Below are 19,550 nucleotides of genomic sequence, written 5' to 3'. Positions count from 1 at the left end.
TTTACTTGTATAGGAACCAGATATTCTTAAGGGCCCTCTCACTGTGGTATGCACAAATTCTAGATAAATTAGAAAAGCATCATTTTGAATGTACTGTTGGGCCTGCAAAAAGTAAGAGCATCTCTGAGGGGCATATATACATATACACATACACATACACATACACATACACATACACATATACATATACAAAAACAGATAAAGTGGTTGAAATTTTAGTGGAGATTTGTGAGGTATGTCATTACAAAACCTGGATTGTCCAAGGATCAAATGTTCATTTCAATGATAGGATCAGTCCAGTAGGTCTCTGGGGCTCTGGAAACATAGAAGAATGCCCTGGCTGGTGTGGCTCAGTCGATTGGAGTGTCATCTAGCACACCAGAAGGTTGCAGGTTTGATTCTTGGTAAGGGCATATACCGAGATTGTGGGTTTGATCCTGGTGGGGGCACATATGAGAGGCAGCAGATCAATGTTTCTCACCTTGATGTATCTCTCTTTCTCTCTCTCTCTTTCTCTCTCTCTCTCCCCCACTTCCTCCCTACATCTCCCCCCCTCTCTCTTTCAAGTCAGTAAACACATCCTCAGGTGAGGCTAAACAAACAAAAAAATAAATATAAAAAGATAGAAGAATGAACCAGATAGTCTTGCACAAAGCTGATACCTATGACATGGCTAACATGGTCCTCAGTAACAGTATTTCCCTCGTCTGTGGAGGGAAGCATTTCTAGTTTAGCCATCAGGATTCTCCATGTATTAAGGTCAGCCAGATATGAGCTCACAGTAAAAAACCACCTAGCCTATAAATAAAATAGAAATATGACTGAGAGTCAGAAGGAAAAACAAAGACAATGCAAGACAGAGTTTAGATTCCTAAAGAACTTTTATAGTATAGACTTCAGAGTTTAGAATGATCTGCTGAAAACTTAAAATATTTCTACCTGATATATTTTAGAAATAAAAAAATGGAATAAAAATGAGAAACAAATCATTATTTCGAAAGACCATTTAGATAAAAAAGGGCTGAAACCGGTTTGGCTCAGTGGATAGAGCATCGGCCTGTGGACTGAAAGGTCCCAGGTTCGATTCCGGTCAAGGGCATGTACCTGGGTTGCGGGCACATCCCCAGTAGGAGATGTGCAGGAGGCAGCTGATCGATGTTTCTCTCTCATCGATGTTTCTAACTCTCTATCTCTCTCCCTTCCTCTCTGTAAAAAAATCAATAAAATATATTTTAAAAAAAGGAACCAAATAGAACATTTAGAAATTAAAAATGAAATTATTAAAATAAAAAATTTAGCAGATGCGTTAAACAGATATTACATAAAGCCAAAGAATGAATTAGCGGCCAAGCAGATAGAATTTATTAAATTATCCAGAAAATAGCATAAAGACATGGGCATGGAAAATACGAGAGAGTAAAATTTGTGGAGGATTAATTGCTGTTTTAGTATAAAACTAATTGGAAAAGGAAAGCCAACAAAGAAAGAAAGAAAACCATGTCATCTCAATATATGCAGGAAAAGCACTTGATAAAATCTAACATTCATTCCTGATAAGAACTTTCAGCAAAGTAGGAATAGAAAGGAGCTTTCTCAACCAGCCAAAAGGCATTTATGAACTATGAAATGGTAAAATCATGCATCATGGAGAAGACTGAGTGCTTCACCCTAAAATAATATTGGAAGCCCCATATTTAATTACCCAGAGGTAACATTTTTAAATTCACATTTGGAGATAGGTCTTCAAAAAAGTAAATTAAAATGGGGTCATTAGGGTGGACCTTAATCCAATATGACTGGGACCTTAATCCGTATAACTTCTTAATACGTACAAGAAGCGGAAACCTGAAACATATAGAAGGAAGACAATGTGAATACACAGGGAGTAGACAGTTATGGACACTTGTATACAAGGCTTTGGATGGAAATAAATATATCCATTTATTTCTTCTCTGGATTAGTGCCTAGGAGTCTATTGCTTAGTCATATGGTACGTGAATGTTTAACTTTTTAAGAAACTGTCAAACAGTCTTCCAAAATGTTTGAACAATTTTACATTTCCCATCAGCAGTATATAAGAGTTACAGTTGCTCTATATCCTCACCAACACCAGCACTTGGTATGGTGAGTTCTTTTAAATTGGGTTTATTTCATATCTATCTGTGAAGTGTCTATTCAAATTTTTAGCCTATTTTTAAAACTCGGTTATCTGTTTTCTTAATGAGTTTTGAGAGTTTTTTAGATGTAAGTCCTTTATTAGATATGTGATTTGCAAATATTTTCGCCAGTCTAGGCCTTGTCTTATATTCTCTTATTGGAGTATTTTAGAAAGCAGAAATTTTTAATTTTTAGTAAGTCCTATATATCGAAATTTTTTTCTTTTATGGAAAGAGCTTTTGGTGTTGCATCTATGAAATCTTTGCTTATTCCATGGTCACAAAGTTTTATTGTTTTCTTCTATAAGTCTTAGAATTTCAGGCTTAACATTTGGGTATTCAAATGGTTCAGCACTGCTTGTTAAAAAGACTATTATGTCACCACTGAATATATGCCTGAGTATATTTTTGGACTCCATTCTGCACCAACGATCTAAGTCTTTAACTTTTCGCTAACCCCACACTTCCTTAAATACTGTAGTTTTATAAAAAGTCTTGTAATTGGATATTGTTAGCTCTCTAGTTTTGCTTTTCTTTTTCAAAGTTGTGTTGGGCTTCCCAGGCTCTTTGTATTTCTGTTTGACTTTTGGAATCAGCCTGTCAATTTCTCCAAAACACCTATTGAGATTATAGATCAATTTGGGAAGAATGGACATCTTAACAATAATGAATCTATCTACCCACAAGTAAGATACCTCTACTTATTTAGATCTTCTTTACTTTCTTTCAGTAATATAGTTTTCAGATGTTGTTCATGTTTTAACAGATTTATTAGTATTTCTTATTCTTTGATGTTACTGTATATGGACTTATTAAATTTCAATTCTCAATTACACATTACTAATTATATGTAAAAGTACAACAGATTTTTGTATATTGATCTTGTATTCTGTAATCTTATAAAATATCACTTATTAGTTCAGGTCACTTTCTTGTAGATTCCATCAAATTATTTACATAGATGATCAATTCATCTATAAATAAAGACCATTTTCCCCTTTCCCTTTCCAAACTGAAGTCTTTTTCTTATTTGTTGTACTAGGTGGAAGCCATTTTCTTGTTCATTGAATATTAATAGAATTAATGAGAGCCGAAAGAAATCATTGTTTTCTCCCTAATTTTAGGGGTGAAGCCCTCAGTCTTCTCCATTATGCATGATTTTTTCATTTCATTGTTCATAAATGCCTTTTAGCAGGTTGAGAAAGCTCCTTTCTATTCCTAGTTTGCTGAAAGTTTTTATCAGGAATGGATGTTAGATTTTTTTAAAAAGTACTTGGTAAAATTTCTGGAAGTGTGATTCTGTTTTAACAATCTCAAAGTACTTTGTCTTGATTTAACAAATGATATTTGAACTAATATTACCTCTTTTTAGTAGTTACTTTCTAAAACATGTACCCCAAGTTGAATGAAAAAATATTGTGCTCAGCTAAGTAGTAGTCATTCCAGTCTTAAAGCAAACAAAACAAAACTATCTATGTTTCAGGCCGTTCTCTTTTGTAATTGGCGAATTATATCCGATGGTTCTTCTTAATCTGAGCATGCTTTGTCCATCATTTTGTTATGGTCACAGATGTTCCTTTTTTATTTCAAAAGGTGATGATAATAACTGTAATAATTAACATTCATTGAGGGTTTATTACATGTCAGGAACTGTCCCAAGACATAACTTTTACAGCCTTCTTAATTCTTCATAATTCTGCAGTGAAAATAAATAAAGAGGAAAAAAAGGACAAACAATAACAACAACAAAAAATCCTGCAGTGCAGGTACTGTTATCATCTCCATTTTACAGATGGAAAGGGGGCACAGAATGAGTAAGCAACTTGCCCAAACTCACACATCTAGTAAGTAGAGCAGGAGGATGATTGTTTACCTGAACTTGAGATATGATCTATATTCTACTTTGTTACTTAATAATTCCATTGTTTGATAGTTGTCTTAGAAATTTTCACTTAAATACATTGAAATACATTTTCACATTCCATCTTATCCATTATAGTTTTTTAAAATAATGAATAAATCTCTTTTTTGGGGTCACAGGATGGACAGTCTGAAATTTTATACACATTTTGGAATTCAGTTACTCAAGCACTTTACTCTCAATTTCAAGTGGCAACAAATTGTAAGTATACTATTTATTTTGCAAATTCACTTCTTTTTTTCCTTTTTATTGAATTTATTAGGGTGATATTGGTTAACAAAATTATACAGCTTTCAGGTACACAATTCCACAATGTAAATTCATTTTAAAATTGTTTAGTTACTTTAAAATTTAATGTCAAGAAGTTCTCCTTTGTTGGTTTATAAAACATATTGTCATTTCTTAAGTTAGCCAAATATTCAGTTTTATAAGCAGCAAATAACTTTTTTTACATTTTTAATATTTATTACCTTGAATAAAAGTCTTCAAAGAATAAGTTAATTCTCCATAATTCAAGCATAGAGGAATTCTGTCTTAATTTTTCCTATGTGTAAAGGGCATAAAGAAATTGATGTTGAAGAATTTAGTTAATGCCTGTAGAATTATTTTCCTAACTAAAAAATATTAAAATATTTTCCTTAGTGTTGAAAAAAAACCCATCATTTAGCCCTGGCTGCTATGCTCAGTGGTTGGAGCATTGGCTTGTGCAGTGAAGGATCTTGGGTTCAATTCCAAATCAAGGAATCTCTCTCTCCCTCTTCCTTACTCTCTGAAATCAGTAAAAAAATATTTTTAGAAATCGGGGGTGGAGGGCAGCACCTGGGTTGCAGGTTCTATCCCAGTCTTGGTTGGGGTGCCTGCAGGGAAGCAACCAATTGATGTGTTTCTCTCCTATCAGTGTTTCTCTTTCTCTCCTCTCTCCCTCCCGCCCTTTCACTCTCTCTAAGAACCAATAGAAAAAGTATCCTTGGGTGAGGATTAACAACAACAACAACAACAAAAATCAAAAGATTGAATGAATGAACTGATGAAAATACCTGCATCATGAATTAAAAGTTGCTTATCCAAATGTGATCCACAAAACTCTCTTAATTTGTTTTTGCCATGAAATAATTGTGCAGGGTAGTTCTAAACAATGAAATATACAAACTAGCTAATACCTTATGAATGTTATTGTTTAATTACTGAATGTAAGAATATTGAATGAACCTAGGCTTTTTTAAGCGTTTTGAGAGTTTGTGTGTAGTTAAATTTTTATTCACAAACTTTGACTGAAAGTACCTAGTACATTAAAATATAGGGTGTCCCCTAAAAACTTATACACACTTTTCACCCATTATGAATTACAATGGGTTAAATCTGAAAAGCAAAAGAAAAAAAAAGAACAGTAATTGAGCTATCAGCTGTTAATGTATATACATTTTGGGGGGACACCCTGTATTACCTAGTCACTGGCAACACAAGGTTGAATAAATCTCACTACCCACCTCCCTACTTCCATTTCTAAGGAAATATGCAACAAGGCTGTATCCATATAAGAGGTCTCCATTAACGTGTGGCCAAGCAAAACTTAAGCAGAGAATTTATTTAGTGCAGATTTATTTCATTTACTTCTATAATCACACTACTACTCAGAGATACTTTACTACTAGTACATCTCCGTGCATTAGGTATCTGTTTTGGTCAGCTTCTTCTGAGATAATAATTCAATACAGTAAAAGTCACCAATTTTAAGCAGAAAATTCTATGAGTTTTGACACCTGTTTATATCCTTATTACCTCCATCATAGTTGAGATTTAGAACATTTTCATCACTTCTGAAATTTTTCTCATGTTCTTTTGTAGTTAATCTCCTCTCACCTTTTAGCTTCTGGCAACTATTGTCATATAAGTTAACTTTTCCTAGATTTTCATTAAGCTGGAATCATGCAGTGTGCATTCTTTTATATCAGTACTAGAGGCCCGGTGCACGGCATTCATGCACTGCAGGGGGGTGGGGGGGGTCCCTCAGCCCGGCTGGCACCCTCTCACAGTCCAGGAGCCCTTGAGGGATGTCCACCTGCCGGCTTAGGCCTGCTCCCTGCCAGGGGTCCTTAGTACTGCCATCGAGGTGGGAGAGGCTCCAGCCACTGCAGCTGCACTCGCTGGCCATGAGCCTGGCTTCTGGCTGAGCAGCGCTCCCCCTGTGGGAGCACACTGACCACCAGGAAGCAGCTCCTGCATTGAGAGTCTGCCTCATGGTGGTCAGTGTGGATCATAGCAATTGGTCCTTCTGCCGTTCAGGCAATTTGCATATTAGGGTTTTATTATATTGAATAATTATTTTAAGATGCATCCATGTTGTAGCATATATCAGTAGTGCATTTCCTTTTTATTTCTGATTTGTATTTCATTGTATAGATATAAACTACAGTTTATCCATTCTTCAGTTGAAGAACAATTGGGTTGCTACAGTTTTGGGTTATTATGAGTAAAGCTAACTACAGTCATTTACTGACACATCTTTTTGTATACATATGTCTTCATTCTCTTGGGTAAATACATAAGATTGGGATTTCCTGATAATTTGATAAGTATGTGTTTAATTTTGTAAATAATTGCTAAACTATTTTCCAAGATATATGTACCATTTTACATTCCCATCAATAATTATAATTCCAATTGCTCTACATTTTTATCAATCCATGATATTGTTAGTCATTTTAATTTTAGCTATTCTTGTGAGTGTTATAGTAGATTTTAATTGTGGTTTTAATTTCCATTAGCCTAAAGACTAATGATTTTTGACCATATCTTCACATACTTACCTACCATCTGTATGTCTACTTTGGTTATGTGTTTGTCAAGATCATTGTCTTAGTTTAGTTGGTTTTTTAAAAGTTTATTGCTTATTCTATTATTAAGTCTTAAAAGATCTTTATATATTGTAGATTCAAAGTTCTTTTTCAGATGGGTGTTTTACAAATATATCCCCCCCATCTGTGGTTTGCCATTTTATTGTCTTAACAATGTCTTCCAAATGACAACAGTTTTTAATTTTGGTAAAGTCACATTTATCAATTTTTCTTTTATAATTTGTGGGAGTTTTTTTTAATCAAAGAAATATTTGTCTAATTCAAGGCCAGAGGTATTTCCTCCTATATTTTATCCTAGAAGTATTACTAGGTTCTTTATAGTTAATTTGTGAATATGATATAAAGGTTAAGGTTAATTTCTATACTGTGCCTATAAAAATGTCTCCTAGGATTTTGATTAGGATTGCATTGATTCTACAGAGGATTTGTGATAAATTGGCATCTTAACAATACTGAGTCTTCTGATCCACATTTGTGCTCTATCTTACCATTGATCGGTTCTTATACATTGCCTCTTATCAATGTTGTGTACAGTTTTCAGTCTAGCAAATCTGTTCTTAAATTTATTATGATTTCATATATTTTGAATTTGTTATTAATGATACTTTTTTAAATTTTTTCTTTAGAATTGTCCATTGTTAGTATGTAGAAATACATTTGATTTTTATGTACCGACCTTGCATTCTTGACTTTGCTAACCTTATTAGTTCTAGTAGTTCTTGAAGATTTTTAAAATGATTTTGTGTATTGATGATGATATGGTCTGCAAATAAAGACAATTTCTTTTTTAATCTAGCATTCTATTTTTTTTCCTTAATACACTGGCTGATACCTCTAATACAGTGTAGAATTAAAATAGCTTCTACATTGCTTACTGTCTTACTGAGATAGAATTCAGTTAACCTTTACATGATCTTAACTGCAGGTGTTTCAGTGCTGTCCTTAATCAGGATGAAGAGGTTCCTTTCTTTTTCTTCTTGTTTGAGGGAAAGTAGTTGACTTTTTTAATGCTTTTTTTTTTTTTGCATCCATTTATATAATCAAATAGTTTTAGTTATTTTAATCTGTTAATATCATGAATTATGTTGACTTTTCAAGTTTTGAACCTGACTTACATTCTTGGATAAAACTCACATGGTCATGATTCATTATCCGCTTTACATGTTGTTGGGTTTAAATTGCTAAAAAAAAAAAAAAAAAAAAAGCCTTTGATCTTTAGTTTCCTTGTAATTTCTTTTTCCAGTTTTAGTATCAGGGTAATGAATACCTCAGAAAATATGTTGGGAAGTATTTCCTCCTCTGCAGTTTGTGTAGAATTAGTATTATTTTTTCCTTAAATCAATCTTTGGTCGAATCCACCAAAGAAGTTATATGGGCCTGGAATTTTCTCTGTGGGAAGGTTTTAACTACAAATTCCAACTTCTTTCATAAGTATAGGATTATTTCAATTATTTCTTCTTGAATGAGCTTTGGTAGTTTATGTCTTTCAAAGCCTTTTTACAGTTTGTTGAGGTTTTCTGATTTATGGGAATAAAGTTGCTGTATGCTTCCTTATTACCCGTTGCATGTCTGTGGAATCTGATGTGATGTTCCATCTCACATTAGTTTCATCTCTTTTTTCCTAATAATTATGAGTAGAGGTTTATTAATTTTATTCATCTTCTCAGAAACCAATATTTGATTTCATTGATTCTTCTCTATTTTCTATTTTATTGATTTTTGCTCTTATGTATATTATGTATTTTCATTTATTTGCTTTGGGTTTGATTTGTTCATTTTCTTGTTTATTAAACCTAAGTTTAGATTATTAATTTAAACTTTGCTTTTCTAATTTAAGTGTTTATGGTAATTTTTTTTCTATAGGCAGTATTTACCTGCCCGCTATTGTCACCTTATTTTTCCCCCCAAACATATGAAATGTTAAAAGAATTGTGAAATAACATCTATATATCTATGTCTTTGATTCAATAATTACCCAGAGTTGTTCAATGAAATGAGCATTTTTAGAGTCTGACATGTGTGCTTGAAAGTTAAAATTCATAAATTATTTTAGGAGGTAGTTTTTAAAATATTCAGGTATAGTATTATATAAATAGATTTTTACTAGTTCGTAACTTCATGATGAAAGTAATGAGACCAGTCATCATCATGAAGTTTTCTTCACATTGTAAGCTGATTACTCATAAACCAGTAAGAAAATACAAGAGTAAATATGCCTACAAAATATGTAAGCATAATTACAAAATTTAATAAAACCTCAGTTTTTAGAATAAAAGAAAGCAAATGTAAAAGTCCATTTATGTCTGTTGCATGCAATGTATCTGTTCTCAGGCATTCATTAAAATTGTATTTTATCACTTTAAAAACCTTTTTAAAATCTTCAAGCTGTTATAGTCAATATTTTATTTCTTGAATTAAATTTAATTTGTACTTTGATTGAATTTTGATTTGAATTTTACGTTGGTACTGAATACTTTTATTTCCTTATAAATATTCTTATTCTGGATACTGTCAAGTTACTGAGAAACATTTTGATCCCTTTGAGTCTTCTTTTATGATTTATTAGCAAAACCTTAGCCGTGTTTAGGGCTAATTATTTCTCACTGCTGAGGCAAGACTCTTGGTACTCTACCAAATGCTGAATTTGAGATTTTCCAGCCTGGCTTTTGGGAACAGGTACTCTTTGAAGTTTTGTGTAACTGGTATAGTCTCTCTAAACTTTGCAGAGTTTTTTTCTCCCAGACTCTGGAAATTTCCTCACGTGCAGGTGCTGATGAGTATTTAACTGGATACTCTTAAAGGGAACCATTTGCAAGTTTCTGCAGTTCTTTTCATGCATCTCTCTCTTCTCTTGTATTATGTCCTGTGTATTCTAGTGGCTTCTGTCTTCCTGGTCTCCTGGCCAGTAAGGGTAGATGGGTCTCTTTCCCTTTCTGTGCCATAGCCAGCCACTCCTGCTACGAAATTAGCTGTGGTGATTGTAAGGTGCACCTCCTTTGTTTTTGTCTCTGAAGGAATACTGTCTTTATTGCATGATGAAGTGTGTTTTGGGTTTTGATTGTTTTAGATAGAAGGGTAATTCTGGTCCCTGTTACTCCATCTTGATCAGAAACAGAAGTTTTAAGAACAGTGATTAAAAATGTAACTGATCCCTCCCGGTCTGGGACCCAAACCAAGGTCCTTCTGCCCAGTGCCTCTTGCACCAGTAGAATGAGATGGAGTTTGGTAAAGTGGATCAAAGGAATGGAGAAGGGTGAACTCTTGCTCTAAAAGCACCTTCTCCCTGAGTTGGGGAGGTTCGGGAGTCTGTAAGGGGTTCAGAGTAGGTAAGTGGGATCAAGGGCAATGATAAGGGTGGCGAGTTCTTAGAAAAGGTGTGACAACTAGGAAAAGTTGGGGTATGCACAGTCCTGAAGGCTCAGTTTACACATGGCACCAATTGTGCCTAGCAATGTGCATCTCCTCCACATCCCCTAAACCCCGCCTGATTTTTAGTAAGTCAATGAAGACAAGTTTTCCAGAGAGTCAGAAGGGGGAGGAAAGGTTCTGCTTCCAGCAATCTGGAACTGGCTGGTTCTGCATTGTTACCCCATTGTCTCAGCAATATCCTTCCTTCATACTTCTCTCTCTCTCTTTTTTTAATATTTATTCATTGATTTTAGAACAAGGAATGTGGGTAGAAGAAAGAAAGAGAAAGAAAGAAACATTTATTTGTTGTTCCACTTATTTATACATTCATTGGTTGCTTCTTGTATGTGCCCTGACACAAGATCAAACCCACCTTGGTGTATCGGGATGATGCTCTAACCAACTGAACTTTCCTTTTTTCTATCTTGCATTTGTCCCTTTAAAAAAAAAAAAATATATATATATATATATATATATATATATATATATATGTGTGTGTGTGTGTGTGTGTGTGTGTGTGTGTGTGTGTGTGTGTATTATTTATTTCAGAGGGGAAGAGAGAGGGAGAGAGAGAAACATCAGTGATGAGAGAGAATCATTGATTGGCTGCCTCCTGCATGCCCCACACTGGGGATTGAGCCCACAGGCCGGGCATGTGTCCTGACTGGGAATCAAATTGTGACCTGTTTCATAGGTCGACACTCAACCACTGAGCCATTCTGGCCAGGCTTGCATTTCTCCTTTTAAAAAATATTTTTCCCCTGAGTTAGAAACCTATTCAAATTACCTTAATCAAACTAAAAACAAAACTAGAGATTTTCTCTTTAGTTACTATTTAATCTCTCCTCTTTTTATCCAAACTTCATCTTCATTTTCATACTGTTAATCTCTCAAGTAGGTGCACTATAGTTATCTCCCACCATTCTATTGAAATTGTCCTCATTAAAGTAAGCAGTGACCTACCTCTTAATTACCAAAGCCAGTCGTGCTTTTCAGTTCTTATCTTAGGGGACCTATCTGGCTTGTGTAGTCAAAGAAACTACTGAGAAGAAGTATAATATTTTTAAGCAAAAATCTCATTGATATTTCACATTCTGAGTGGTCTGTTACTACTAATAGCATTATTATTTTAGTAACTACCTTTGTGAGAACTCCAAAGTTAAGTTGTTTGTAAAGCAGCTGCCATTTATAGAGCACATACAGTTCCTGATGTGTACTATAGTACTTAAAACTATAGACACAAAATATTAAGGAAATTCAACCATCTGTAGAGTGAAGAGTCTATACAATGTAACAGATTGTCTAAGTAGGTAGAATTTTGGAAGAAAATATCTAAAGGGAAATTTTTCTAGCTAGGAACATATTCTTTCTGATTATAAATGTTCATGTTTAGAAAAAGAAGATCTGGATATAATAAAATATAATCCAGGGATTTGACAAAAAATGAATGTACTTTATTCAAAAGATGAGGAGCCTGAACCTATCACAATGAAGATTCAAAATATTCCGTATATGAAATCTGCTGCTTTAATTATCTTTGGGTGATAGTTATTTCCAGGATGATTTCTAAGCTTTGTGTCTGTTAGTTTTCTGTCATAATTTCCAGATAATAATATTTGTTCACCAACCTGATGCTTTTTCTGCATTTATTTATTATGATCACATGCTTTTCATCTTAGTTTGTTAATATGATGAATTGTAACCAGAACCAAGGTTTGACTGCCTACCACTACGAAAACCAAACTCATGAGACAGATGCTAGTGAAAAAGGAAAGGGATTTATTGGAGTGCTGGCATCTTGAGAAGATGGGAGACTCTTGTCCAAAGCCCATCTTAGCATCTCAGTGCAAGCAGGGGTTTTTATAGCGAGGGGGAGGAAACGCAGAACAAAGAGATCAGGAGGAGGGGCTGTGGACAGGCAGGCAGTATCCTTGCTGGTCCAGATATGGATCTTTAGTGTCAGTGTGCTTGAACTGGTGAGTTCTAGCCAAATTTCTGCAGTTGGGTAACCTCTGTCAACTGAAGTCATGGTCAAGGCCATTTCTTATACAAGAGGAACTGGAACTGCTGATGCCTGCAATCTTCCTATATAATAAAAGCCTAGGTGGCATTGCGCGATGTCACAAGATGGCCACCCCACGTCATCACAAGATGGCCACCTCCATGTCATCACAAGATGGCCATCACAAGATGGCCGGCAGGGGAGGGCAGTTGGGGGTGATCGGGCTGGCAGAAGAGGGCAGTTGGGGGTGATCAGGCTGGCAGGGGAGGGCCATTGGGGTCGATTAGACTGGCCTAAACCAGCAGTCGCACATCCTCCGAGGGGTCCCAGATTGGAGAGAGTGCAGGCCGACTGAGGGACATCCCCTTCCCTCCGTGCACGAATTCCATGCACTGGGCCTCTAGCATATAATAAAAGGCTAATATGCAAATTGACCGAACAGCGTAATGACAGGTAGGCTGCAGGGAGCAGGCCTAAGCTGTCAGTTGGACATCCCCCGAGGGCTCCTGGACTGCGAGAGGGCGCAGGCTGGGCTGAAGGACTGTCTCCCCCCCCCTGCCCCCCCCCCCCCCGCACAAATTTTCGTGCACCAGGTCTCTAGTATGCTTATAAGGAAACTGTCAGTATAGGTCAGGTCCTTTTATCTGTTTGTTAGTACGTTTTATTCTAATTCCATTTCATGGTTTGTCAGAGTTGTATAAACTTTTAATTCCCTGTTACAGAGTCACACTGATTGATATTAGAGTTCTTAGGATAAATCCCTCTTGGTCATAATGTATTATTCTTTTTATATATTCATGGACTAGATTTGCTGAATTTTAAAAAAAATCCTCACCCAATAATATTTTTCTATTGATTTTTTAGAGAGTGGAAGGGGGTGGGGGGCGGTGTGGAGAGAAAAACATTGATATGAGAGAGACACACCAATTGTTTGTCTCTCGCATGGGCCCTGACTTGTGCCCTGGATCAAGCCTGCAAACAAAGTATGTGCCCTTGACTGAGAATCGAACCAACAACCCTTTGGTCCGCAGGCTGATGCTCTAAACCCTGAGCCAAGTTGGCCAGGGTAGCATTATTTTATTTATTTTAAATTGCATTTATTGGGGTTACATTGGTTAATAAAACTATACCAGAATTATTTAAATGGCCTCTTTGGAATACACCTTTGGTTTGACCTGTAATGTAAGCTGTTTGTCCCATCATCTTCATATACAAAAGAAACTTCTAGCTACATTTTGTTTTATCATTTATCTAATGCATTTATTGTTTTGCTTGGCAGCTTCTATGTTTTTGAAACAGGCATTTGAAGGAGAATACCCTAAATTATTGCGTCTTTATAATGACTTATGGAAGCGTCTTCAACAGTACAGCCAAAATATTCAAGGAAAATTTAATGCAAGTGGAACCACAGACCTCTATGTTGATTTACAACACATGGAAGATGATACACAAGACATATTCATACCAAAAAAGCCAGATTATGAGTATGTTTGTTTAATCAAACCTGTTTGTTGGCTTGCTAAGATTTTGTCTTAATCTTATGCTGGAATAGGTTCTCTGATAGGGAAAAATTGAACACATACAAAATTAAACATGAAAATCTCTTAGACCACTCATGTTTAGGAGCCACATTGGAAAACAACATACATCTCGAGTTTAAAGCAGCCACCTTTTCCTCCTATGTTGAAAAAGAGTATTATTTTAAAATTTTTATTTGCGTACCAAATCAATTGATTTGCACACCTTTAAACACTAGAATCATAATTATAGTGAGGAGACTGACTCAGATAACAGATTGTTATCACGTACCTTGTAAGAAAAATGTTGGATTTTTCATGGGTGATTTTAAATGTTTGTTTCTTTCACTTAAAAAAGATACTATGGTTGAATTATATCTTGGTCAGAGGCACATAACTGGGTTACAGATTTGATTTCCAGTTCCAGTTGGGGCGTGTGCAGGCAACCAATTGATGTGACCCTCTCACATCGATGTTTCTCTCTCCCTCCTTCCACTTTCCCTCCCTCCCACTCTAAAAATCAGTTGAAAGAAAATCTTCGGATGAAGATTAACAACAATAACAACAAAAATATAGTTTAGAGGGCAAGCCAATAAATTAGATTTGAGAGGAAAAGAACCAGGGATATACTTGAACAAGTTTGGGAGAAGACTGTCAAGAAGGGAAGACGTTTCTTTCATGGAATAGTGCTGAATTTACTTTTGAAACTGTTGAATTGAAGATGCAAACAGAGTTGTTGAAAAGGTAGTTGAATGTGAATCAAGGCTAGAAATACATATTTGGGAGTCATCATTATAACCATTTTTTAAAATCATGGAATTGGAGGAGATTGCATAGGGAAGATATATATAAAGGTAAACAAGAACTCTGGCACAAAACAGGTTCTCCAAATTCATAGATTGGCCAGAGGGATGGCAGCCTGCAATGGAGGCTAAGCAAGAAAATTATTGTAGAGGAGAAAAACTGACAGTAGTGTGGGACCCCCCAAAGAATGAATTTCATTTAAGTTTAAGGAAGATCAGTTAACTGTGTCATATACTACAGAAAAGTTGAAGATGAGGACTGATAATTGATTTCTTAACATAGCAAAATAAAGGTTTTGGAGGCCTAGATAAGGAATGGTAGATACAAAAGCATCATTAGAATTGATTAATGACACAATAGGAGAAGATCAACTTCTGAGTGGTTAGTACTCCACTGACCCACTCTCCAGTGAAACTGGTTAGGACTAAAAATAACAATGTAAAGCCTCTGGAAATGGTCCTAAAAGCAAACAGCAAATGACAAATCATTTACTAAAAATCTATGAAAATTCAGTAAGAAAGAATTTATTGAAGAGCCTGTGATATTTGAGCCAAAACTGTTTCTTCCCTCCATTCTCCCATCTCAGCAAGGCATACACTCTACTTGAGACTGCAGCCACAAAGAACAAAAGGCTCCCTTTGCCCTGTCAACTTGATAAACTTCCAGATCTTTGGAGAATTTTTTAAGAGTTTATTTGAGCCAGATTGATCATTGATAACATATGCCAGGAAACAAAATCTCAAATGCTCTAGAGAATGACAGATTGACAGTTTCTTTTATGCATTTGAAATTAAGGAGGGGATGTAAGGAGGATTGGGGAAAGTAGGGTGGGCATTAGATTACAGGATAGTTAATGAGATTATGTGCTCTCTTGAGGGTTGATACCTCCTTTTGAGGGGTACTTCTTCTGGTATTTCAGAAACGTGTTAACCTAGAAAAATCGACAGGGCTGGTTTAATATGTTTCCCCAAAGAAGTTATAGGCCTAAGGCATGAATACTCACCATGACCAGCCCAATTAAGAATTAATGATCAGAGTACTCTGTGAGATTACTTTCCATAGAAGTTCTTTTTTTCATCTACAGCCCCCACCTCCCAATTGCAGGGCTCATCCTGCTAACAGCTTCCCATAGCTGAGGCCAGTTTCAGGCAAATGAGATCAAGAAGTGTGCCCAGCCCTAACCGGTTTGGCTCAGTGGACAGAGCATTGGCCTGTGGACTCAAGGGTTCAAGGTTCGATTCCGGTCAAGGGCATGTACCTTGATTGCGGGCACATACCCAGTAGGGAATGTGCAGGAGGCAGCTGATCGATGTTTCTCTCTCATCGATGTTTCTAACTCTCTATCCCTCTCCCTTCCTGTCTGTAAAAAATAATAAAATATATTTTTTAAAAAAAGAAGTGTTCCCAAGCACCACTCAAGGAGTGGCAACTCTACCTTATTGTGGTACCATGAAAATACTGAAGCCTTAATAAACCTTCCCCTCACTTTTGAAATAGTGGTTCATGCCAGGAAATGTAGGCTAAGAGGACCTCAGGATGCTTCCCTGCTTCACTAGAGTAAGGTGTTACTTGAGGCTTTTTCTTAAGACAGTTTAATGCTCTCCAGAATCTGATGTCTTAAGGGCTTAATGATTAAGGGAGTGGATGGATAGAAAGGAGAAAGTGTCATGTTAAAGAAATGGAGTTTCTGCGCAGTTACAGATTTTATTGAAAAGCTAGAGGCCCAGTGCACGAAATTCATGCACTGGGGAAGGGGGGTATCCCTCAGCCCAGCCTGCACCCTCTCTAATCTGAAACTCCTCGGAGGATGTCCGACTGCCGGTTTGGGCCCAATCCAACAGGTATTGGGCCTAATCTGGCAGTCGAACATCCCTCTCACATTCGGGACTACTGGCTCCCAACTGCTCACCTGCCTACCTCCTGATTGCCCCTAACCACTCCCCTGCCAGTCTGACCGACACCTAACTGCTCCCCTGCTGGCCTGATCGCCCCTAACTGCCCTCCCCTGCTGGCCTGGTTGCCTCTAATTGCCCTCCCCTCCAGGCCTGGTTGCCTCTAACTGCCCTCCCCTGCAGGCCTGGTCGACCCCAACTGCCCCCCCTGCAGGCCTCATCACACCCCCCCCCTCAACTGCCCTCCCCTGCTAGCCTGGTCACCCCTAACTGTCCTCCCCTGCAGGTCTGGTCGCCCCCAACTGCCCTCCCCTGCAGGCCTGGTCCCTCCCAACTGCCCTCCCTCCCCTGAGGGCCCAATTGCCCCAACTGCCCTCCCCTGTCGGCCTGATCACCCACAACTGCCCTCCCCTGCTGGCCTGATCACCCACAACTGCCCTCCCCTGCCGGCCATCTTGTAACCACATGTTGGTGACCATCTTAGGGTGCGATGGTCAATTTGCATATTACCTCTTTATTATATATAAAATAATAATATAACATTTATATTATCTAGGAAGCTCTGTAAACTCCAAGTAGGATTAACTCAGAAAGGCCACAATAGACAGGTTTATTCCATACTTAACTCATTTAAATTTTATTTATTTATTTAGTATCACTTTCATTAGCATGTAAACTTTGAGGACAAAATTTTTGAGCTGACTTCATAGCTACATTTCCTACATTTAGGAGGTCCTTGACAAATTGTAAAGGCTTAATAGTATTTGTAGGAGGGAGGGAAATAGAGGAGATTCGGAGTGTGGAAAAGTTCCCAATCTTAGAGATCTTAGAGTTGCAGCAGTTCAGAATGTTGGCTCAGATATAAGGAAGCTCCATAGTAGAGATAAAATAAAGGTAGATGGATTCCTGGCACAGAACAGAAATAAGTGAAAAAAGTTACCTGTTTGACATAGTAGCCCCCAAGGACCCTTAGAGCACTGGAGAGCAGGAAGAGTGCTAGGGCTAACGTTTCTGTGGAAGAGGGAAGATGCTTTTTTTTTTTTTTTTAAATTGGGTTGACATTGGTTTATGGAATTAAAGGCTTCAGGTGTACAATTCTACAGTAAAGTACTTCATCTTGTATGTTGTATATTGCATTGTGTTGGGGAAGACATTTCTTACGGTTAATAAATGACAGAAGGAAAAACAGAAGATGTTTAAAGAGATGCCATAGACTTCAGTATAGGATTACTTCTAACAGATTTAGGCACTAGTTCTTCACTTTTCCCATTGTGGTCTTTCTGTCTTCATCTGTTATACTTTACCTGCATATTTCCTTTTTTTTTCATCCTTACCTGAGGATATTTTCTCCATTACTTTTCAGAAAGAGTGGAAGGGAGAGGACAGAGAGAGAAACATCAGTGTGAAAGAGACACATCGACTGGTTGCCTCCTGCACGCATCCCCACCAGGTGTTAGGGAGTGAACTGCAACACAGGCGTGTGCCCTTGACTAGTAATCGAACCTGCGACCCTTTGGTGTCGGGGGCAACTCCAACCAGTAAGCAACACTGGTCAGGGCAGCCTGCATATTTCTTTACTAGAGTTTTAAGCATTTTAAATCTGTATCTTCCCAGCACTTAAAAAGGGCCTGGTATACGGTATTCCCAGTAAATATGTGTCGAGTGAAATACTTATTGAATGAGAAAGTATCAAGTGATAACCATAGAATTATGACACAGAGCCAAGAGCATTCTGACATCTAGGTCTTGTCAGTTGATCAGAAAGAGTGGGAAAGGAGAAAGCCAGGCTTTGTATACAGGAAGGAGCAGGTCATTTGTTTTCAAGGTTAATATTTAGGATGAAGGGGGATTTATTTAAGAAAAAGAAAAAGACAGTGGCAGGGCAAAAGAGAATGGTAGGGCTGGTAAAAGGATCATAAACAGGGATGATATATTTGATAATTGTTAAGGGAAAACTCTAAGACTCAATAATTGGACTGCTAAATGAAAATCAACACAAATAATTAAAGGCATAGGAAGAGTACGGAGGAAAAGAAGTGTTTAATAGGTTACATTTTCTTTTGTGAAGAATATTGTAAAACAAATTAGCTTAGAACTCCAGTGGGGAGTATTTATGTGATTGTAGGACGTTAACAAATACTTTTTATTTTCTCCTCATTCTTATTAGTAACAGTTTGGGCATGGGAAGGCAGATAAAAACCTAGACCTGTATGTATACTTCTCTGCTAGTCAGTGAGCTTTATGGGAGGTGCCAGCTATGGGTGAAAAGGATTGAGCAAGTGCAGCAATTTTCAACCAGTGTACCGCAAGATTGTTTAATTTTTCATTTTGTAAGGAAACCTCTACAGTCTTCTTTTTTTAAATTTTACTTATTTATTGATTTTAGAGAGAGAAGAAGGGGGGGAGAGAGAGAGAGAGAGAGAGAGAGAGAGAGAGAGAGAGAGAGAGAGAGAGAGATTGTTCCACTTATTTATGCATTCATTGGTTGATTTGACCTGGGATCAAACCTGCAACTTTGACGTATCAAACCACACTAACCACTGAGTACCCAGCCAGGGCAACTGCAAGAATTTTTAAAACATGCAATACCTGACTATTTAGTCAGGGACACTTACCTCTTTTCCCTTAGATTGTCAAATAAAAAAGTGACAACAGCTCACACAAAATAGCTGTCCAGTGTGAATGCCCTGTCTTGAACCATAAATATATAGGTCATATAATAGAGTTGCATCTTATTGGTCATGTTGCATAATAAGGTTGCATCTGATTAGTTAGTTCTTGGTACCAGAAATCCTTATATATAAGTACTAGAGGCCCAGTGTATGAAATTCATGCACAGGAATGGGGGCTGGTCCCTCAGCCCAGCCTGCACCCTCTCGCAATCTGGGATCGCTGACTCTTAACTGCTGGCATGCCTGCCTGCCTGATCATCCCTAACCACCCTGCCTGCCTCATTGCCCCTAACTACTCGCCTGTCTGCCTCATCGCCCCTAAC

At 37.1% G+C, this 19,550-nt stretch overlaps 2 protein-coding genes across 3 annotated transcripts in view; both read left to right on the top strand.

The window, feature by feature from the left end:
- The window catches only part of LOC132211130 (ubiquitin-conjugating enzyme E2 R2-like), a 920,533-nt gene that overhangs the window by 279,936 nt on the left and 621,047 nt on the right, over positions 1–19,550 (top strand). The gene's annotated exons all lie outside the window — the stretch shown is intronic.
- COG5 (component of oligomeric golgi complex 5) overlaps positions 1–19,550 on the top strand; it is a 196,409-nt gene that overhangs the window by 124,032 nt on the left and 52,827 nt on the right. The window contains exons 11-12 of the mRNA XM_059655688.1: positions 4,197–4,278; positions 13,622–13,826. Coding sequence (XP_059511671.1) covers positions 4,197–4,278; positions 13,622–13,826 — 287 coding nt within the window. The remainder of the gene's footprint in view (positions 1–4,196; positions 4,279–13,621; positions 13,827–19,550) is intronic.

Source organism: Myotis daubentonii, chromosome 10, assembly GCF_963259705.1.
Source record: "Myotis daubentonii chromosome 10, mMyoDau2.1, whole genome shotgun sequence".
Taxonomy (NCBI): domain Eukaryota; kingdom Metazoa; phylum Chordata; class Mammalia; order Chiroptera; family Vespertilionidae; genus Myotis; species Myotis daubentonii.
The sequence above is the reverse complement of the archived record's forward strand: the minus strand, read 5'-3'. Positions and strand labels throughout refer to the sequence as shown.